We start from the raw sequence: 24,574 nt of genomic DNA, 5'->3' as shown, positions 1-24,574 counted from the left end.
TGGTGCAGCCTTTGTCTTTAAATATTTCAAACCTAATCGTTCAGAATTGGGTTATGCACCTTGCATTCTCACAAAACTCTTTATTAAAACTTTCATTAAAATGGGCTATTTGCCCCTCTTTTTAAAAAAAATTTCTTGGGTGGAGACCCCCCCAAGGCCACCTTATGTTGCCAGGTTCCCTCACTTCATTTATTAAGTAAAACGTATCCTCAACTTTTACCCCCCCCCCACACCTCCCACACCACTTTGAAATGTCACCAACCGCCACTGTGTGGCTGGCACGAAACAGACAGCCAAACCCTCATGCGCACTTAAGAGAGTGCTCGTTACTTGTCCCTCTGTAACAGCCCAGCCCTGCCCTGCCCGTAACCAGCTGAGCCGAGATGGAAAAATAAAACAAAAATAACAATGCATTATTATCATTTTATTTTTCCTTATTGACCTGCTCACAGAGAAGTGGGGCGACACTCCTCCGCCTTAGCAGAGGAGTTGTAGCTGGCAGTAATTGACTTGACTCTAGGTGGTCCTTCAACCAGACCAGCGTCAGGCACACAGAATATTTCACACAAGAAAGGAGTCACTCTCAGAGGACACCAGATCATCAGAGTAAAAGAAGGAGCCTGAAGATGCAAGGCATGGTCCAGGTCTGCCTTTGCCTCTCAAAACAGGTGAGTCAGACTGTGCTCTGCCCTGTACTTTACCCGCACAACATCCTGCCACACACTACCACCAGTGACTTTAGTGGCCACCACCTTTGAACCTGCACAGGCCCTCACGCAGTTAGCTGCACTAATATGCCACAGTGCTGACCAGCCCTGAGTGAGCCACTAGACCGTGAGAAAGAACACAATAGTTACATCTTAAAATATCTCATGAGTTTAGGGGCACCAATTGCAAACATCTTTGTGTGGCCAGCAATTTTTAGGATATAATAGTAACAGCAATATAACTCTGGTGGTTAATGTACTTGCTGGAGAGATTTTTGTTTAATCTAGTTAGAGGTTTGACTGATCATAGAGCAACACAGATGGTTTAATGTGCCTGCTGAAAAGCACAACATGTAAAATGCAGATCACATGTTTGCAGTGGCGTAACAAGAGCCCCCGCAGCCCCCGAGCTCCAGCGGGCCCCCGGCATGAACGCTCCTGATTGGGCCTGGCGGGTGGGGCCCCCCTAAAAGCACATTGTAGAGGGGCCTCTCCTTAAGTTTCGTCATGCCACTGCATATTTGTATTTTATGTAGGTTACTGCTTCTCAGCTATCCTTTTGTTATTTGCAGTTCATAAGTTGCAATCCTTCTAATGTAGCAGAGTGAGACATGAACCGACACCAAAGACCTGCATGCAAAATGCAAGGCATATGTCTAGAAACATTGTTTTCCTAAATCTCGCTATATTCTAAGGTTGCTAAAAATGATTCCTTTGGGTATTAATACATTCTTATCAGGATAAACTGCTCTAACCACCATGTAATGTTTTAAATCCTAAGTTTGTATTTCTCCAGACCAATCACTATTAACATATATAGCTGAACAGTATGGATGGCATGACTCATACATCTTATAGCCTTTTTTGTTTTCTGTACATCTCCCATATACACTGATTGAAACACTTGTATGATTGTCTCTGTATAACATGCGTGTGTGGTATGTCAAGCGGTCTGATGCCCTACAATGGGATGGGTACATTATATAATAGAAATCCAATAAATGTACACAGGGGCTTCGGAGAGATAAGGGGAATCTTTGGAGGGTGGTAATGAGGAAATGCATACAGTAGGAGGTCATGGAGGGACAACAAAGATAGTCACACTGGGCGCCATCAAAACTATACCCGGCCCTTGTGGTAAGTACTTCACCTCCTCCCACCTCACTTGTAATTGAGCTGTATACCTTTGAAATGGTTTTAAGGTTCTACACATCTGCATTATTATTCATTTGAACCATTCCATTCAGTGGATGTTCCTACTCTTCTTCACTCTTACCAAAATCAAGCTTTACCCATATCAGACAGATCTCAAAATCATTTACTAGGTCACAATGAAATCTTGATAGCCATCCATATTGGACATAAATTATCCCAAAGTATTTAGCAACCTTGAGCATTTACAGCCACATCACCTCTATCTGTAAGCAGATACCAACCATGTGACATCAATATTTCAAAGCTTTCAATGGGTACCCATCACAACCTCTATTCCTTTCAAAATTTGCTGCTTTTTGCAAGAGAGCCATGCCCAAAAATGCCATGTCCTACTTAGCAAAGCTACTAACTAATTTAAAGTATCTCACAAGTCATAGCCCTGTTCATCGCACCTCCTAACTTCAGGACATCTACTGTTAGGAGGGAATCCTTCAGAACAACCAATGCTCCTCTTTGTCGCCTAAATTCAGAATGCTGATCTCCCCATAATATTGCACATTTCAAAGCTCACCTTTTCCAGCAAATTCTAGTGCAAGATCTTTAAAGCTAATTTAGAACTCCAAAGCAAATCTGCTCTGAATGTATATATTATGATTTAAGTTGTTTAAACCTTCTCCCTATCTCAATTTTATTCCCAACACGTTAACATATTAAGCACTCTCACTTTAGGCTGTCCAGGCACACTTTGGGCCATATGTAGGTAGGCTGTGTTTTGCGATTCTCTAATTGCAATTTTTAGGGAATCGCAATTAGAGAATAGCAAAACGCTATGTAGGTAGGATTAGCAATTTTGTTTGCGAATCCCACCTATTCCTTATTTGCGTTTCTCTAATTGAGAATCGCAAATAAGGAATACCTTGCCATTCATTCCTATGGACTAAAAGGCCCATAGGAATGAATAGGAAGACATTCTCAATTTGCGATTCTCAATTAGAGAATCGCAAATTGAGAATGCAATTTCAAGGGTGCAAGGGTGTCAACATGACACCCTTTTGCACCCCAGTAATGAGCATGGGTGCACATGTGGCGCACATACATGCCCTAAGGGCATGTATGTGTGCCACATGGCACTTTTAATAATGCAAAAAACTGCATTATTGAAAGAAATCGCAAATTACCATCAACCTGAAGTTGGTGGTAATTTGCGATTCCTTAAGCCAAAATAGCACAACTTGGGTGCTTTCTACATTGCATTTAAGGAATCGCTATTTGGGATTCCTTAAATGCATTTGCAAAATTAGGAATCGCAAATTTTGCGATTCCTTATTTTGCATGCAGATTTTCCTTCCTACATCCCACTCAGCAAAATTGCGATCGCAAACGCCGAAATTCGGCGAATTTCGGCGTTTGCGATCGCAATTTTGCTTTCTACATATGGCCCATATGAAGAAATAAATAAACTGTGGTTGCTTTTTTGTCTTTTGCTTGGAAATAATGTGTGGTAACAGTGTGCACGCCATATCCTCGGGCATACACTGCTCTAGATGATACATTTTGGAAGGAATGTGAATTTCCCCATGCAGCGCAGGATTTTCAAGCTTTAACCAATAATCCCACATGTAATACAATCAGAGTTAAGTGGACAATAATACGCCTGCACTTATCACTTGTCTCGATCTCAACAGATGGTTAACAGTATCTCCCAGAACACCTAGCAGTACAGGGGATTGCCAAATGCATTTTTTTGGTGTTGTTCTCCTCCCATTTGCACTTGGGAAATTCTACTTCTCAACTGAAATACAGAAAACCAACGACAAGCCTAGTTTTAAGCACTTTAGAGACATTGAAGAAATGGTAAATGACATTTAAGCAGATTGGGAAGAGTGCTTAGTCTTATGCTTCAATTACAAATAATGCTGATTAAGTGGGGGCATACCATGTGGTCAGAGAACAAATAATTCCTACTGGTATCCCCACACATGCAGCTGGCTATTACAAGTTAATCCCTAGTTACTGGATGATAACTGTGCTGACCCAAATTTTCTGTGTTAAATTCCACACACAATACTGAATTCCATGGGAATGAATGCTTTCTACTAACACCTGCTCAGCAGGTGATGCATCTGAATGGGGAGGCTGGTATGGGGCGGGGTAAGGGACAGTGGGCAGTACAGGATGTGGCCCTGGCAGGGAGAAGTGTCTGCCATAGGAGGGGGTGAGGAGGTGATTGTGGGACAGAGCTGAGCTGCACATGCAATCCAAGCCAAAAGAGATTTTACTGGCCAGATTCTCAGGTCGGTAAATAAGGTTAGGTGTTCCTGCACCTGGGAAGCCCAGATGCTTCAGCACTGGGCGATAAATAACTGGGCAAAGTGGAATTCCATCAGGGAATACTGGTTCATCCAACTTACTATTGGGTTCGTAGCATCAGTGCATTTTAATAGAGGCAAATGAATGTTCAAAAATAACGTGTAAGGCTAAAACGAGAAGCCACATTTTTACAATAGCAAATGGGAGCACTAGACTTTCATAGTGAGCCATGCTCAGTTAGAAAAGCATCTGAATGCAGTTTTTAATTTCTTTTACTGACCTTAGGTCAACATTCTTGATAATATGAAGACGTGAAGAGTTCAATGAAAGAATGTGCTGAACGAGGGTGATTTAATGTTAAGAAAGATTGTTTTCGACCTTCCCATAGAAAGAATACAATAATGTACCGAATAATGTAGTTAAAATGTATATAAATGTTTCTTTATAGACAAGACTTGTAAGTTGGATATTTGAGAAAGTGATGATTTCCTTTATGTAATGTCAGAGCTAACCCTGAACTGTCTTGTCTTGTAAAGAACTGGATAGTGAAAACTAAACTTCAACTTGTACAATGTTTTAAAATTTGTCTACAGAATCCTCGATATCTTTAAGACCGTTTTCTTTTTTTTCTTTTTTGTTTTAGCGTTCTTTATTTAAATTTAGTAGCCAGACAAATACAGCATATAGAAAAATACAGGTGTATAACGGCAAGTATCCTCCCCCTCCCACCCCACCCTGGCTGATCCTTGAAAGAAAGAAAGAAAAACAGAAAAACGAGATATAATCTGCCACAAACTGCCACTGGCATGAAAAAACACCAAAAGAGGAGAAAAAAATAAATAAAAACAATGTCCAAAACGTAGCAGCATACAAAAGCTTACAAGTATTATAATAAACATAGAGCATTTTGGGCCACATGGGCCATAGACATTGAAAACATTGAACCACAAATGCGTATCCTTTAGCTCCTATTCCCGACATCTTGCCTATCTTCAGACCATATAATCAGAGGGGCCCAAATTTCCGCCCCCTTGGCTCTTGCTCTCTGCCCCCTTTTAGCATATACTTCAGTCTCAAGCCTGAACACTGCCAAAAATCTCCCCAGCCGTGGGTGGGACAGGATCAAGCCAATGAGTGGCTAAACAAAGTCTAACCACTGTCATGGCAACAAAAAGGAAGGTCTGAACCCAAACTGGTAGATGAGAGCTACTCACTCCTAATACAACCAACTGTGGTGTCCTCTCTATTCGCTGGCCCAGATGGGTTTCTAGAATAGTACCAACTTCCCTTTTAATTATATCCAAACTGGGGCAGGAGGCAAACATGTGTACGAGATCTGCTGCCGGATAACTGCAGCATGGACATGATGTTCCCGCACCTCCTCCCCATTTAGAAATCTTCTCCGGTGTAATATAAAGATTAAACCAGCTCTTGAATCATTGCAGTTGGAGGTTGGCAGCTATACATGAAGTTTGGGCCATATTCAGTGAATCTTCTCCTTCCCCCAGTTCAACCTGTAGCCGCTCCTGCCAGCGATCAAAGTGTTTGGGTAGATCATCAGTCATCGTCTCATTTAATTTTTTATATATCCCACCTAGTGTGCCTACCCCTTTGAGCAACATCTCGACCAATATCACTCTGGTGAAGCCGGTACTTCCTCCCGATTTCCTGACTAAGAAATGTCTAATCTGGAGATATTAAAAAAATTGTCTGTTATTGACCCAAAAAATTTCCTTAATCCTGTCAAACGTAATCACCCCTGCCTCGTCCATAATATCTCCAGCCATCCTAACACCTTTGTCATACCATATTTTCATATGTCCATCATTAAAAATACCAGGGAGCAACTTATTGCCATACAATGGGGTGTAAGCATGAATGAGGCCTAAACCAAGCTTTTTTCGAACTGAGGTCCAAGTTTTAAAAGCACACAGCAGCGTCTTGAGCTTCACCCTTTTGTAGTACTTAAAATCAGTGTATTGTAAGAGACAACCCCTAGCCCCTAACCCCAATAATAAATCATAAATTGAAACGGGAGCCGTCTTCTGTATCTGATCCTGATCAAGTTCAGCCCTAATGAGGCTTTCTATTTTAAATAATATAGCAGCCCAGTGATATAACTGCAAATTAGGGACCGCCCATCCGACTCTATCCCTAGGTAGTGTCAGAAATGTTAGTGCTCTCCGGGGACGACAATTGGCCCAAAGAAATTTAGTGAACAGCTGGTTCATAGCTTTAAACCACGCATTGTGAATAGCCAGCGGAATTGCCCCCCAAAAATATAAAAATGTTGGCAAAAACACCATCTTAATGACATTACACCTCCCTATCAGGCTGAGCCTGAGATTGTTTATCCAATTAAGATCTGCCTTAAATTTTGGAAGCAATGGATCCAACTTAGTTTCAACAATCGTAGACACATCTGCCATTATTTCGACCCTAAGATATGTTGTCTTTCAACTACCCAGGGGTCATTAATCTGGAGTCCCTTACCGACAACAACAACAAGGGTTTTATTAGAGTTGAGTCGATATCCCGAGATGTGCCCAAAAATCTCTGAATCCTTTTCAATTTCAGCTAGGGCACAAAGTGGATCAGGGGTCATAATAGCTAGATCGTCAGCATACGCCAAGATCTTAGTGCTTCCCCCCTTGGTGTGTATAGCTAGAATCTGGTTATTATCTGTTATTTTCCTGACAAAGGGGTCAATCTACAAAGCAAATAACATGGGGGAGCAAGGACAGCCCTGACCCGTCCCCCTGCTAATAAACACAGGACCTGATAGTTCCACCATAATAGCAATTCTTGCCTCCGTATTGTTATACATTATTGAAATAGCCTTAATGAAGCTAGCACCAAATCCTCTATTCTCAAGTGTTGCTCACAAGAATGGCCAGGAGACCCCATCAAAGACTTTCTCCGCATCTAGCAGGATTAACCCGATAGGGTCTTCCGTATTCCCTGCTGCGTCGAAGAGAGCAATCGCCCTCTGAATCTAATCGATTGTACTCATACCAGGAACAAACCCATGCTGGGTAGGTGAAACCAATTTCTTAATCACAGCGGCTAGTCGATTTGCTAAAATCTTGGCATAAACCTTTACATCGCTATTAATTAACGTTGTAGGCCGATAAGACCCCTGCTCCTTAACAGGTTTCCCTTTTTTGGGAAAGACCGCAATATTGGCCGAACCTCATGAGTCGGGTGCCATCTGTCCAGACTGAGCTCGGAGAAAGACATCGACCATAAGTTCCAATAGGGAGGGAGCCAGTTTGTTTAATAAAATTCCCCTGGAATAGAATCGGTACCAGCCGCCTTCCCGTTAGCCAAGGAGCAGATGACATCCACAACTTCTTCAGCTGTAATGAGTACCTCCAGTGCTTCTCTTTCCTTCCTAGTTAGTTTCCCCCCTGGAAGCTCTGCTAGATAATCCTGAATTTCCTCCTCTCTTCCAGTGATGTCTTCAGTATAAAGCAGTTGATAAAAATGCTGGAACGCAGCCCGAATATCTGAGGCTTCTGAGACTACCCCAACTTGAGGATCGTCAATTGCAAAAATAGCTCCCTGTGTCACCCTTTGTCTAATGCGTACAGCAAGCAAATGTCCCACTCTCTCACTACATTTGTACATTTTGGATCTCCATGCTGCATATTTCCCTGCCGCTTTATTTGTTGAAACTTCTAAAATCTGGGATTTTACTATTGATACCTGAATTTGTACCTGACCCACATCTCCCCAATCCTAATAGCTTCTACTAATTGTGCCTCTGCCTCAGCTAGTTTATCATAGAGTTGGTGCATATAAAGTTTACCCGATTTCTGAGACTGCCAACCGTACCTTGAAGTTTCCCCTCTTATCCCAGCTTTCAGAGCATCCCATACAATATCAACATGAGTGCTATCCTTATTCTCAGATTTAAATCTAGGGATCCATACTCTCATATGTGCGATGTACTCCTGATCATAAAGGTTTGCTCTATCAAAAGTCCATCATGGTATCTCCCTTTTTGAGGCTTGAAATGAAATCTCGAAGACTAACGGATTATGATCAGACATGACCCGTGGAAATTTAGAGATCCGGCAGTTGATCGAAAGACCCTGGAACACAAATAAATAATCCAGCCTGGCATGTGTCTGATGTGGGGATGAAAAAAATTTAAAGCCAGGATCATGGGGCTCTTGCGAGGCCCAAACATCAATAAGACCATGAGTCATACATACATTTTGCAAAGATTTAAAGACTTTGGGTTTACGGTCTCTGTATAGACTAGGCCAAAGCTTCAAAGTGTTAACTTCCAGATTTAAATTAAAATCACCACAAATAATCAAAGGCAATGGCCAGCAAACAAATTCCATATTTACATAATTAAAAAGGGCAGGATCATCAAACACTGAGCCATAGACCGAACAAAGCGTGAAGGAATAATTATCCACATTGCCTAAAGTGATAGTCCATCTGCCCAGATGATCCGCTTTAGAACGTGGGAAACAAAAATTCTTTCTACGAGCCATAATGCCTACTCCTTTTGTGAGAGTGCCTTGAGTTGTGAAGGAGACTAGCTGATAACCTGCTAGTTCTGCCACCTTTTGTCTCCCAGCTTTGATATGTGTCTCTTGTTGACATATTATATCTGCATTAAGGTGCTGGATGTCTTTGCTGACCCTGCGGTTTTTAAGCTGACAATTCAGACCACATATATTAACAGATGCAATCCTTAGCTTACCCCTCGCCATTTATTAAATTTCCAATTGTCATAAACAAAAAAACACCTAATATTCCACATAATTTCCATGCCTTTACATATATTTCCACCCATTGGACCAGCCACCGCCCCCTCCCCCCCTGAACCCAGCAAAATAGGTCCATAGACCCTAGTGTTGCCTCCTGCATCCTGCTGTCGCCCCATGCCGCTGCCACCTCTAAGAAAAAATTACCTAATATGCCACATACTATCCAAACCATTAGGAATCGGACTGACGTTCTCTAATTCTATCCTCCTGAAATTTCCTGCAAGTACTCCTGCGCTTGGATTTCTGAGCTAAACACTCTCATCACCCCCTTATGTATAACCTTCAGTCGTGCGGGACTCATTAAATAAACTTCACAACCGGCCTTCTGAAAAGAAGCAATTAATTGTCGCCACCTTCTCTCCACTGTTGTGTGGCAGAAGTCAGGCCTGACAAAAAAAGTGTGTCCCTCTGCAGATCATCTAGCTTTGGGTCGGGCCTTGTCAAAAACAGCCTGTCTTAATAGAAAATTCCCCCAAAAAATCAAAATAGCTCTAGGTTTATCATCGTGGTCGCCCTGACCCCTTTTTTTCCTGAGCATGAGAGGGAATCTGTGCACTCTCTGCACCTCCGCATCCCAGTTCCAATGTTTCAGCTCCGGGAAAGCTCCCTTCAGTAGCCGAAGAACAAATCCTCGGATGTCCTCTCCTTCTGCATTTTCTGCTATGCCAAGTAGCCTTAGATTGTTTTGCCTCTGGCGATTCTCGAAATCCTCAAGGTTTCCACATGACATCAGTCATTCTTGCCTCGTTTACCGTTACTTGTTGCCCTCTGGCCTCGGACCCTGCCTCCAACACCACTACCCAGTCTTCTAATCCCGCAGTTCGTTCCGTAATCTCCAAACAGGCTTTATTGACTTTCCTTATGGCCCCTTTTAGTTTTTTGGTCGCCATATGAGCTCTTTTATGCTCTTGTCGGGCTTCAATTTACATTTGCTTATGTGTGGAGTATATTAATCCCATTGAAGAAGAGGAGTCAGAAATAGCATTTGGTCTGGGTAAAAGCTTACGAGTCTCCGGCTGAGTACTATCCGTTCCTATTGTTTTGACCTCAGAACCCAGAAGAGTTCCGTGCAGTAACCTGTTTCTGAGTGACGGGTTCTGCCTCAGTGCTGTCTGAATCTTCTCTGGAATTATTGAGATCAGATATCCCCAGCTCGCTAACATTAGATATTTCAGAGTCAGTAAGGGAGTAGAATATGTCCTCTTCAGGGGTTCTCCCACCTTTCAATTCAGTCATAACAATGTCAGATTTCATAACTAAATTGAACCCCCCGAATCAGACTTCCCCTCGTGCCTCTCAAAGGTATCCAGTTGAACATATAACAGATCTCCTCCCCCACCCGCACACTCCCCCAGTAGTGTACCAGAAGCGTTTATCAAGCTCGTCAGGTTTATCTCATTTGTGTTATGTTCAGCAGGAATAAGAGTAGGACTCGCTTTACTCACATTTTCTGACACTTCGCTCTTCCCTGTCTGTTCCTTGCTGCTCGACCCGTCTTTATCGATTGTCCTTTTGCTAAGTGACCCTTGTCCCGAGAACATCACCGGGACTGTCGGTTGTCGAGATTTCCCTGCTGTCTCCAAGGGACGCTGTTCGCGTAGCTGGAGTTTAGAGTGAGTCTCCACCTCCTTCCCCTTCTTAATACATGCGGGGGGAGTAGCGTCTTCACCCTTGCGGCTAGCCAGCGTCTTCCGGGGTGAAGGCATGCCTTGCTGCGAGACCGGCGCGCCGCTCGCCATTCGATCCTTGATGACTTTAGCGGCTTTAGGAGGCATTCTAATACATCACGGATGAATGCCCACGCTGGCAAGAAACCTGCCAAAGGAATCCGTCAGCCAGGACACCAGTCATCGCGTAAGTTGTCCGATTCCACTTCCAAAGGTGAGAATCATGGCAGTAATTCCGCAAATCTTTATCCCGTGAGGCAGGAGCCACACCCACAGCAGTTACACAGCCGCCATCTTGCCTCTAGATTCTCCTATTTCCAAAGATACCTCTGCCGTGTGTTTTGGTGCTTGGGTGCTGAGATAGCCCCACAAGCACCAGAGCACTGAAACTGAAACAAGCTGAAGACCGTTGTTTAAAAGTAACTTAGATGGTGCAAGCTCTCCATTCCCATGAAGGCATCATTGGACGAAGAGTTGCAGATATTGAAATGTTATATTAGTGCGTGTTCCTACGCTAATGTGTAGCAGACTTTAGCAGGTGACTTCCCCGTGAACTCCTTTCCATACTGATACCCAGATTTTCTTTGTTCTGTAGCTTTGGGCTCTGAGCAGACTTTTCTTCTTCATTGAGCTATTTACTTATTATTTCCCCTTTGCCGGATTCTATAATTTACCTCTGAATACTCAATAGAATATTCCAAACTTCTCTTCATGAGAAGTGCTATTTGCATTGCTTTATGCTTACACCTCTCGATTTTGAACTCTTTATGGGTTCAAGATACTTTTCTCATCTTAATATTAGGAATAGGGAATTACTTATGGAACATGGAACATGCTTGATGCTATATGTTCTGTATTGTCTCGATAAATAATTGATTACTAAAAGATTTAACTAAAACCCTTTAAACTCACATCAAATCTCTCAAATGACTCTTAAGAATTAATTATTATAATGTCGTAGTTATATTACTTTTGATTTGCGGCTCTCATCTTTGCTTGCCTGTGTCAAAGGTCCGGAGACAAAGGGCCCAGGAGAGGCAGGGACTTTTCTTTCAGAGATGCATAGACCGAAATTCTGATATTGTAAACCAAATATTCATATAAGTCTCTGCGCCAACATTAGTGATGTGGCATAGAGGTCATGGTTAGTATTTATAACAAACCCATAAGTATGAGTATATGTATTTATATTTTTATATTTTGGGGAGCTATGTACCTCCCACTTTAAGTTTTTCTTGCATGTTTTCTCCTCTGTCACGAGAGTTCTAGCTAAGTGTAATTCTATTTTGGGTTTTTTCTTAGGCAAGTTGGGGACCAAGATCTATATATAGTACAATGATGCTCCTTAGGGTGAATCTGCCCTTTACAAATATGTCTTATGATTTTTTGACAGAAGGTAAGAATAGTGCAGATAGTAAATGACCTCACCTGGCCGCAGGACTTAGCTAAAGGTGTGTGAGAGACACCCCCAGCCCACTCTCTGAATGGCTGCTAAGAGTGCGAGTGTATTATAAGAGAGAGATTGCACATGATGGAGTGTCACCTGATGTTGCAGTGTGTGGCTTTATGCTGCAGAGTGTGAATGGATCGTGATATGTGAGCTCACATTTATCTCTTGTGATGATATTTTTCACTGTGTAAAATAGTCAATGGATTAATACTGGTTACAGTTTTTATAGTTTGCACCACTGCTTGTCAGGTGAACTCTTATTTTGTAGTATAATCAATTGTTGTTTTAAATGGATGCATTTAAAAGAGAGAGAATCAATTGTTTTAGTTTGGATGATCTGGAAGCGGGGTTGTGTGTCAGTGAGAGACACAGCTATCTTTTATAATGGTAATTCACACTGCATCAGGTCCAACTCCCTTTCACTATGCCATGTTATAAAGTTTGAGTAGCATTTGATAGGAAAGCCAGAGCCTGTACAGGAGCAGGGTAACTAATATTTTCCTTTCTTCACGTGGTGGGTCTACGTATTTATTTAAGAAACGTATTTGCATTGGGGAAAGAATTTCACGGAGAGGTTTTTATAAATTAGTGAGCCAATCTAACACTTGGGGAACAGGGAAACCCCCGTTAAAAAGGCGCTATAAAATAGACGGTTCATAAAGGATCAGGATAGTACAAGTCAGTATATTTGAAACTGTCTCGGATTAGTTGAAAGGAGTTAAACCCTGAGCAAGCTTTGTGGTGGAATTAGTTGCATCCACTTTTATGGATTGTTCCCTAGCTACACTGTTTTTCCTCAAAAGAGAATGTCCTTGGTTATTCAACTGTTGTTGATGACTATAGTGTTGTTGATGAATGGCAGCCTGAACTGGGGCCAAGTCACTTAGGGCTACCAAGGCTATTTCCGCCATGTGAATTAGGATTTTAAATGGGGAGGGAAAGTGAGACTGGGAGCTTAAGAAATAAGAGCCTGAGTGAATTGTTTGCTATTGTTTTCTCAGACGGTATGCTTTTTGTAGTTATTGTGACTTGACCATATCTTAACAGCAAGTTCACAAAATTATGGTTAGGTCAGACTAAATGAGGAACAATGAACATCTCCATCGCATCTTGGATTAGCTTGTTGTGTTTCGAGGGACACGCAATGGTTTTACTTCCGGTTCTCCCTTTGTGATTGAGGAGTAGGACAGGAAAGAACCATCTATTGGGTGATCCGGTGGCTGATCCAGGCCACGACCCCCTGGGTGAGTTGGTTGATTGGCTAGTTGTCCGAAGCCCAGGTTGTCCATGCCTCGTTTGATGCTATCAGCAAAGACGATGACTGTGTCATCAGTCCAGTAGTTGAATCACACAGTGAGCATAAATGTTCGATTCTTTAAGGAGAGGAATAAATTTCAAGGCACATGTAAAGGAGTTTGTTGGACTAGTGACACTTTTTATTAGAATGTTTTCAGATGAGTCATTTTGTGGGTTTCTGATTTCTTTACAGGTACGCATGGCTCGCGATATAATGGCCACTCCACTGCTACTCTCATTTTCTCTATTCTGGATAATGACGGGGGACCCTTACTTCAGAAGAAGCAGGGGTTTAAAAACGTGATCCTAGAAACGAATCATTATAAGCTAAGAACTGCCTACATTTAGTATATATCTGCACTGTTAATTTAGGTTAGACCTTAATAATATTGACATATCATTAAGCCTTGACTCGATTCTATTCTATAAGTTAATAAGGCCTTCTCACAGCTTGAAGGAATCAAAACAATGAAAACTCACTGATGTCTTTGGATAGGTAATGGTAAAGATCGGAAAAGGCAGGGGTTGAATGATGCACAAGAAGGGAGATATTCTCTGAGCAGGTACAGTGTGTACCTGGTCTCCTGCGGCAGACAAATAATAGTGCTCCTGGGGTACTGTGGCAGCCCCTGATGTGAAGAAACAACATTGGGATTGATTTATTTTTTAAACATATGGAATGTAAAGATTCGAAAACCCATAGCTGGTCGACAGTAGGCCTCTGTTGGCAATGGGTTTCATGAAGTTTTGTACCCTATTAAAGAATTCCACAGACTATATAAATTAAATACTAAAATCGCATCAAATCTTTACCTTCATGTTCAAGATTGTTGGTGCAGTACAGCAAGCGCTACCATCAAGCGAAGTCTGTTTATCGTATATAAAAACGCATTGTTTCTACTTACTCGGTTTATAGTAATCAACAATGGAAATTGTGGCATCCTGAGTACCAGATACTTTGGCATCCCGTAGCATTGGAATTTCAACACAAACTGTTGGTCCACTGATCTGCAAAGTGAAGGGAAGAGGTAGAAAGGTATAGTAAGATTCTCAATGATATCTTACATATCATACAGTATCAGGCACAAGTGTAAGGTTTTGTTCACAATCCTTACAGGCTCAGAGCTTACTTAGAAATGTCAGACAGGAGATTGCCAATGTTCCATGCAAACCATAGTTGCTTCACTATGTTGTGTGAAAGAAAGATAGCAGAACAGTGCCATATCTACTATACTATGACGCTTGTTCTGTCTCCCCTTTCACCAGTGCACTTCGAGAGAGAGGGAGAGACACACACACACATGCTCTCACACACACACACACACACACGTTCACACACACACACACACACACACACACAGAACGGAGATTCATTGTTGCAAAAGCAAAGCAACATATTTTTATATCATATTCTGATTACAAGTAATGCAGAATTCCATGTGGAGATTCCAGGCAACTGAATGGACTGTTACTAGAAAGGAACAACTCAGCTACCTGCTGATCGATGGCAGATCGCTATGCAAACACACCACTGAAGTCTGCGCCACCATTTCCTCCCTAGCAACTGAAACTGGCTCAACCTTGCATCGGCCCCTGAGATCACCACTGCTACACCCATTGGCTACAAGATGAAACACTGCAAAAGCACCAACAGACACGGCATGAGAAAAATTACTCATTGAATTTGGATGCCCTGAAATTCTGAGCAGATCACAAACATGAATTCTGCTGATGAGCCGATGCAGACTAGAGAGTCCAGGAATACACTCTCCATTGAGACAAAGAAGCAATGGTGAACCTCAGGTTTCTGATTTTATTATCAAAAAAGGAGATATATTTTTTTTTTAAATGAGCCCAGCTAATGGGACCCAAGGCAGGCAGCTCATCCTTGAAAAATACGTAGTATGAGCTTGCAAATTACAGAAGTATCCATTATCAAAATAGCACATTTATTTTAAGTTTTGATCACATCTTCACAAGGGCTGACTAGAGTGTACACTTTTACTTGTTTACAGGACTCTGGAAGTTTGACGAAAATCGCTTGAAGTTCAACATCAAATTCCATTTACTGAGAAAGTGGTGAAAGAGGCCATGCGAAGAGTTGATGGTACTCGTTGAGTTGGTGCTGTGGCTCAAGAGACTTTCCAACAATGATGTAATTTAATGTATTTGATGCCCCATTGTTTCCAATTGTCTTTAGTACATTGTGGTTGATGATTCGTAATACAGGTAAATTGAGCTTCCTCTGGAAGTGTAACTCAGTTCAACATATTCTTTGGAGCATTGTTTTACTAATACCCATTCAGAGTGGGTGCAGTCCTAAACTTGTTTTGTTCTAAAAACCAAACCAAACAAAGACAATTGCAAAATGGATTTGATGCTTGGAGAAGTTCCTCTTGATGGCAAAATCTGTCCCCTGACCATAGCCAAGGATAAAGCTCTTTATTCATATACGCGAATATTTTAGAGGAAAAATACATCCAGCACCATACATCACTTATCAGTGTAGAATGTATGCTGTGTATTGTTTATAGAGAAATGAATGCCATCATTTTCAGAAACCATTATTCACACCCTGTCCTATCTGTACATATGATCACATGTGATCAGATTTCTTTAAATGATTTAGATTTGTATTACTTTGACAACATACAGAAAGCTTTACCAAATATATTGGTGGGTTTACATGTCAATGCCTTTGACCCCTCTCCAACTAATTTAATTTGACAGGAATTAATTGTGGATGTTTAGTCCTTCTTTAGTTTTGATATGTATGCTATTCCTTATTGTACTAAGTCCGTGTTGTCCATTTTATGACAAACTGGTGAGCAGTCTCTTTTTACAGATGTCTTTCAGTTTAGCAGCCCAAGGCTTAAAATAGTATGCATGTACTTACCTATTTTATTACATCAAACCCACCAGTCCCCTGAGTGCACAGGGGCACAGATGAGGACTCAATATTGCTACCTCTTGTGTGTGTGTTTGGGTTTGTTTTTGTGTGTCTCTGGGTAGCTGTGTGCAGAATGCCACTGGTGTAGGACCTGGTCGTTGAACAGGCCATCTGCCTTGCCTATTTTACCACAAAGGCAATGGTCAGGATTTTGGCCATGTGCAATAGCATTGTGGATTGTTTATTTAAATGTCTTTTTGTCTGGATCTTAAAGTGTTGACATATGTCCTGTCCTGCTATGATGAAGGGAAAAACAAACCTTTAATCATTCTTGGAGAGCACTCCCTTGGACTACATTCCATGTCTCTAGTAAGGCATTAGCCTGTTCTGCACAGGATCAACTGTAAATACATGATTCATGAATGATTTTAAGGTGAACTGGTCCTTGAAGATATACTTTTGTGTGAAGGGACTATAATCTCAGCTATTATCTGTAGTAACTACCACATCAGGCAACTGTACAATAGCTACAGTTTGATGACAAAAAATGTAGGGGAACCATCCTGGGCTGGAACTTTCGTCTGGGCAGTTTGATATAGTAATTGCCAAAAGACAAAGGTTCCTATGTGAATGAAAATTGCCCTGGGTTATGAGTTTTTTTGCTTTCCCATAGTTTTCATGAGATGAAAACAATATGCTGCTACTTTTGATAGTCAAAATCCCATTCTTGTACATCTGGCAAAGCATTCTGAAATAGCTGCATGATGGACTCATGTGGCTCATCCCCTTCAGCTCCCTCTTCGATGCCCAAAACTCACAGGTTGTGCTGTCACAATCAATTTTGCATGGCCTCAAGCTTATCTAACATGTAGTGGTATAGTTATTGCGGATCCATCAATGTATCTGTACATTTGCTGTGAGACTTTTCAATTGACTGGTGCAAGCCTCTACCACAGTAGATAGTAGTTATTTCGTTGGATATCTTCCTTCCCCAGCTTGAGATTTTAAATGTGATAGTTGCAGGTCATAGCGTCTTGTTTCTATTCCTCATAGTGAGTATAGAATGCACTGCCCCCAGAACCAAACTGAATCCCTACACTGCCTCTTTCAAAAAAGTAGTAAAATCACTTCTCATGACTAAATTCACATGAACAATGTATTTAACTCTCATAACGGCTGCTTGTATAGTAGGACATAACTATGACATACAGTGTTATTTTGTTCATCTATCTTCCCTTGTAAAGCACTCTGATACCCGCAATGGTAATTTTCGAGCAATATAAAACCTTCCACATAAATAAATAAATAAGTCATATATTAAAATGAGCGAGGGCTCAGCTAGACTAATTAACAGACTGTTGGAAAGAGGTTGATTTTTATCTTGGACTATGCCCTAGGGATCTTGTTAGATTTGTTATATTAGCACATTAACTCAAATGATGGGCCGTGTTGTGTCACAAAAGTTTCTAACTGCTATCACAGATGTTGCTAACTCCAGCACTTGCATTTTATCAATGTTTGAAAGAGAATTTGAAGGGCACTTTAACTATTGTGATCAACTGACAAACTATGACCAGAGAGTTAGTTGATATAACCCTTCAAATCAATGCTCAGCGACAGCAGCAGAGGCTGGAAAGATGAAAAATTACTCATTAAATATGGATGCCCTGAATGTCTGAGCAGATCACAAATGTGACTGCCACTGATGAGCCTATGCAGACTTTAGAGCTCAGGAATACACTCTCCATTGGGGAAAAGAAGCAATAGGGAACCACAGGTGTCTGATTTTATTATGAAAATAGGAGACATTTAAAAAAAAGATGATTCCAGCTACTGGGACCCAAGGCAGCTCATCCTTCAAAAATAGACATAGTATGAACTTGCAAATTACAGAAGTATCCATTGTCAAAATAGCAAATTTCTTTCCAGTAATGATCACATCTTCACAATGCTTGACTAGAGTGTACGCTTTGCTTGTTTACAGGGCTCCAGAAATTTGATGAAAATCGCTTGAAGTTCAATATCAAATTCCACTTACTGAGTAAGTGGTGAAAGAGGACATTCAAGGAGTAGATGGTACCCAATTGAGTTGGTGCTGTGGCTCAAGAGACTTTCCACCAAACTGGTAATATGAAGAAAATGTTATTTATTTGATGCCCAATTGCTTCCAATGTCTTCAGCACAATGTGGTTGAGGATTCATAATCCACAGGTAAATTGGGTTTCCCCAGGAAGTGCAACTCAATTCAACATTTTCTTAGGAGCACTGTTTTACCAATACCCATTCAGTGTGTGTGCAGTCTTGAACTTGTTTCGATCTAAACCGAACCAAGGTAAAACAATTGCAGAATGGATTTGAAGCTTAGAGAAGTTCCTCTTGATGGCAAAATCTGTTCCATGACCATAGCTGAGGATGAAGCTCTTTATTCATATATGCAGAAAATCTTTCATCCGGCACCATACATCACTTATCAGATTTAGTGTAGAATGAATGCCATGTATTCATTACAGAGAATTAAATGCCATCATTTTATGAAACCATTATCCACATCCTGTCCTATCTGTGCATCTTATGACATGAAATATGTTATAATTGCAATGTAAGATATCTTCCAAATCAGATCTCAGAGGAGATATGAAAGAGGATATTTGAAGGGGATAAACGGAAAATGGCTTTCAAGTATCTCGATATGCCCTTCGGTTTCTGCAATTCCCCCTCTGACAATCAGCGCTTTCTGAATGATATACTTTGAGACATCCTGGATGTATGAATGGCTGTTTACTTCCATGACATTTAATATATTCATCTACTTTAGATGAACATTAAATTGAAGTAATGTAGATACTTACACAATTTTGGATTTATTGATTTTGCCACAAATGTGACATATTTTACAAAAAATGTTGTTTCTAGCACAAATGGAGGAAAACAGTTTAGGACCTGGCTGTTGACCAGGCCCTATGCCCTGCCTATTTTACCACAAAGGCAACGGCCAGGCTTTTGGCTATGTGCAATAGCACTGTAGATTGTTTATTTCAATTTCTTTTTGTCTGGATCTTCAAATTTTGACCCAAGTCCTTTCCTGCTATGACCAAGGCAAAAACAATCCTTCATGTCAACAGAGCTCATTGAATGTAATCAAAGTACTGTGCACAGAACCCTCAAAAGCAGAAATCGATTATTTAATCATACAGCATTGCCTGGCACCTAACTTACCATTCCAGGGATCTCTCTGCTCTGAACCTATGTGCATGGACGGCAGGCCATCTGATTTATTTTTTTGTTTTTAAGGAATTTCAAATCTGGATCCAAGTACCTGACTCCCAGAGCAAACCCATGCTAACCAGATATGCAAGCCCTCTGGACACAGTATCTGGCCTACAGCTAGAATATGGACTACGGCTTGCCACACATATAACAGCAGTGCATACTTGTAGCCACTTATAATGGCCTCTAGGCATGGTAACTGGCTTTTTTATGCTTTGCCTGGCCCTCTGCCCAACAAAAATGTCATTCACGTAAGCTGTATGCAGCCTTTGGCTATTTACAATTTGTTCTGGATGTAGGGTCCGACGTTTGGCAAAACCATGCCTCCAGCACAGCTGTTGACACAGCTCTGTGTGCAATATTATTATGATTTTTTGTGTCTTTTTCTCACGTTCCTGAAATCAAGAAGCAACCGCTCTGCACACTATCCAGTACCATGATACATTACTAAGCTATTTCTATCTTTAAATCAGGAGCAGTGGCTTTTATGTACAACGTCTTACTAACATTAGGCCCTGTACCTAGCTCCCTTTGCTTTCAAGCCAGCTGCACATGTCCTTCCACTGACCAGCATGCTTTGGGACAAAGTCTGACATATGGCCTGGCACTAAGCTGAGGACACTTTTCGACAGAGATTGTTGTAGACATCTTTTTTAAGATCATTAATTCTAAAGACTCACGTACTATGAAAACAACCTTAACCCTACCCCATTCCACACAAACAAGCAGCATACTGCTTTGCCAGGGTACCCAGCCTCATGGCACGGAGCATGGCCTATGGCCAGGTCCTTTGTCCATCCTTAGTGCCACTCAAACCAGAAACACATGATTAATTGCCATGCACACTGCACTCTAGGTTCAGATTTCTTCACTCAAGACTGCACAATCACCTAACTAGTGAATTAAGTAGTGCATGGTCTTCAGCTATGTTTAGCATGCCTTTGTCTTCAGCCATGTGAATTGTGCCCAAAGTATGGTTAACACTGAATCCAATGCAAGTGTTCACAAAGCCTTTGAGGCACGGTGTTTTGGTGGATTCACAGTAGTGTGGTGGATTTTTCTTTTCAGGATTCTCAAAATGTATGTCTACTGATTTGGCTATTTAATCTCAAATTCATAGATCAAGCCTCTTGAGCACACATGTAGATAACCACAACAAGGCAATATCAGTGCTTTTTAGATTGTGTATTAAAATATATTGCACTTTCACGGTGTTTTTTCAAGTCAGGTTTCAGATTTTTTTAAACATGTTCAAATTTTAATAGAAAAAGATGCTTACACTTAAAGAGTTTCTGTGAAATGTGTTTGTTTCACATAAACTACACTCTACTCCCTTGTTTTTCATTTGAGGTATGTCAGGCATTGTCACAGTGCATGAAAATTGGCATGGCCCTTCACACATCTCTTGCTTTACATGACATCTGGCCCTGGACAGGTGGGACATTACCTCAATCTTGGCATTGCATTCAATTTCCTGAGTAGTTAACGTGACAAATTGACATGTCCAAACTATGATTGAAACCTACAGATCTTTGCAGAACTACCTGCTGACCATAGGAACATCTATGTACATCAGGAAAATCAACTCAAGGGAGAACCCTACTGTAGTAATTAAATCCAGAAGATGAATAACGTAAGAGAAAAGGATTTATTTACGATCAGTTCCCCAACTGTCAACCCTCCAGCTCCTCAGGAGGATTACAACCATTAACATTCTATTGTGCACTCTAGGAACATTCTAAGGAGGAACCAATGGGGATGGAGGAAAGGGGAGGATAGGAGCATACCAAGGAAAAGTAAAACGGAATGAAGGGTAGAGGGAGGTAAATAACACCTACAAATGCTAACGGATTGCAGTTTAACCATGGCTCACCAAGTGAACAGACTCTGAGGAATTACCTTTTTCATAGCAAACACACCAAGATAATGGACGGAGTGCTAAAACTTTTCAACCACTCACCCCCAGTCAAGAGATCTGGGTTTAATCCATCAATCTTTTGCTCATTATGCCACCCCAGTGTGGACCAAGCCATATGCAAATTAGTCTTGACCCTGATCCTCAATGGAACAGTCCAGCCCAAACTGCCAGGTCAGGTCCGCCCTGAACCGGAAAGAAGCATCCTGGTACTGATTTCAGGGTAAAGACTGATTTGCATATGGCTGGGTTTAAATTGCAAGAGCATGGATTGCCCAAAAAATGATGGATTAAAACCCTGATCTCCATACTGGGTGAATGCTTGGCATTGATCAGCATTCTGTCCAACAATTGTTCTTTTGGAATTGCCTTCTTCTCCACACACATTCTAAAATACATTTTCAAGCATCTACGCTTCTGGCTGGAGGAACAAGCTACAATATCCCTCATCCTATCACATCTTGACAATGCAGTCGACTATGCTTGTGGCCCGTCAGTTTCTCCTCCAGAAAATAAAGTAATCAAAAACACAACTAGCAAGACAACTGGTAAAAGTCAATCTATAACCACATCTCCTCTTCTCTCTAAGTAAATTTGACATGGGTGTCTGTCTGAAATATGCCATATATATTCAAATTATTGTCCACTTATTTACTATGCCTTTTACTTGTCCTTTCCTCATGGAAGGCAACACAGGGCGATGCAAAGGCTTTAGTAAGATTTACAAACCCATGCAAGCGGCTATTTGTGCCTCCTTGCATGACTGTGTAAAGAATTGTAATGTAAAGTAGCAGCTTGAGCTATGTTGTGTTACATTTTGTTGTGGTAGGTGTTCAATGGGTGGAGCATGGGTGTTGCTATGCATCCACCCATGAATTTGATACAGTACAAAATTTCCTAAAGGTATTAAACCTGGGATTGCTACAAAATCCTGCACCTGGAAAACTATTGTTATTTATGATCTTATTTCTTCTCTCTATGTGTGCTGCAGAGCACATAGAAAGAGGGGGAAAACCTCTAAGTATTGTTTTTGTGCAGGAAGAAATTCCTACCCTCACAAAATCAGTTTTGCCTGTGAAAGCGCAAAGGTGCCTGTGTTGGAATTAAATAGTCATAAGTTTGCCAGAGAATGTAGAGAGCTGAAGTGTGTCATGTCTTAATAGATATGTCTCTGTTCATCTCTCTTCTGTTCGTGCAAGTCGGGACAGCAAATTTTAGGCAATATGCTCTACTGCTTCTAAAAGCAACAAGAGCAAATTATGGACTGAATACTGAACAATGCAGACATTCACCCCTAGTCACAAAGTTCTGGGTTTAATCCATTGTTCTTTTGCTTACCACACCACACCACTTGGACCTGGAAATCTTCCAAAGTCACTTCTTGACCATAGCAAATGCCGCACAAGCATGTACAGCAAAAATGCAATGCCAAACAAGTCTCTCATGAGTGACCGTGAAGCATGTAAAAGAAAAATAATACAAAGAGGAAACCTATAAATCAGGGATTACGTGACATCACACTCACATAATGAACACATTACACTGGCTAAATGAAAAAATTCCAAAGGCTTACAGACAAACATTTTCTCAAGATTGAGATCCAAGCTAACTATTCCACATACAGGAAGGAAACCCTTCTCTTTTCAAGGAGCAGTATTTTGTAAATGTATGCATGCAATAGCATGACACATCCAAAACCAAGTGGAATTCAGAAAGTCATTGAAAATGTGTCTCTTCTCAAGAAGATCCATGAGTACACAGAACCAATTGTTATTTGAAGAGATGTGGACTACATAGAATTCAGGAACAGAGCAAACTGGAACTGGAACAAATAACCCAAGTAATGATAGGCAGAAGAACATATGTAATTACTGTTGACCCTCCGTAGCTCCCCTCTACATCTAAGTAAAGCTACGCCTTCAAAATAACAACATAAGAGCAGTATCAACCCTAAAAGTGCAACACAAACATACTTCTCAGATAGCCACACTGCATTAATGTTCTTTGTCACTATCCATACACTAGGCTTTAATTACCTAAGCATATTAGCGTTTACTCCTTCACAACGCAGCAAGGTGCATTGAGAAAAACAGGAGAAAATTACAAATGTTTTCTACAAGTGATGGAGCAGGTAGTGCAACATTTTGTATACTTCCTCTATTCTTGCATAAAAATACTAATTATATAATCTATTAACTATAATATTATTAAATGAGTGTTGCATGAACACTAATCAACATTATTAATTTTTGGACTACACATGGGATTTGCTATATGCATGGCTTAATAACTCTTATAACTAAAATCCGTACGCATATTAATAAATAGTATATGTGGTGATAGGATATTGCATGATATATGTTGCTTTGTGATGTTGCACCCACGAGGAGGATCGGAAAAAGGTGAATATAATTGCTTTAAATGTCGCTATATGCTAGATAAATACAAGCACATAGAGGGATTAGCAAGGGGTTAACAGTAAGATTACTATTTCTATGTATTAATTATTCTTTTGTGTTTGTTTCGCGTAAATTGACATCTGGGCCTAATCCAAAATGGCCGCCGACTTCGAGCGCAGAAGTGGCCACTGCCTCGTGAGGCGCGGAATCAATTGTGCACGCGCCAACATGTAGCCTGGACCTCTTGGCGACCTTTATTCGGTGTGTCCCTGGTCAAGGATGGCAAATTGGATTTTTGCCCAGAATAGGGAACAATCAACCTTACAGTAACCGGAACAATCCGACACTTGGACTAACCAGTGACCTCACCCCTCGAACTGTACTGAGAATCTTGAAAAATGAATCGGACGATCCCAACCATCCAATCACCACTGTTCTTGGTTAAAATTGTATCATGTTATCCTGGGTTTTTATTATAAAAAGGATAGCGGAATGGGAGGGATAGGTTGGAGTTCGCGACGCCTTTCCTTGATGATCCAGATGCTGCTTGACCGTTTCATGACTGCAACTTAGCAAACCTTACAGGCTATGATAGATGCTTGCACAATCTCTGGTCCTTTGATAAATTTAGGACTGTAGTGTGCTGAGCAGAGGACTTGGGACTTTGAGTCTAGGCCTGCTTTATTTGGACAATTTACGACAACTCGGTCACGCAGAGCAAATGAATT

The 24,574-nt window shown here is 41.1% G+C and overlaps 1 protein-coding gene across 1 annotated transcript in view; it reads right to left on the bottom strand.

The window, feature by feature from the left end:
* LOC146817360 (CD109 antigen-like) overlaps positions 1–24,574 on the bottom strand; it is a 1,044,213-nt gene that overhangs the window by 34,474 nt on the left and 985,165 nt on the right. Inside the window, exon 32 of the mRNA XM_085610952.1 lies at positions 14,281–14,383. Within this exon, the coding sequence (XP_085467078.1) occupies positions 14,281–14,383 (103 nt within the window). The remainder of the gene's footprint in view (positions 1–14,280; positions 14,384–24,574) is intronic.

Source organism: Triturus cristatus, chromosome 6, assembly GCF_964204655.1.
Source record: "Triturus cristatus chromosome 6, aTriCri1.1, whole genome shotgun sequence".
NCBI classification, from domain to species: domain Eukaryota; kingdom Metazoa; phylum Chordata; class Amphibia; order Caudata; family Salamandridae; genus Triturus; species Triturus cristatus.
The sequence above is the reverse complement of the archived record's forward strand: the minus strand, read 5'-3'. Positions and strand labels throughout refer to the sequence as shown.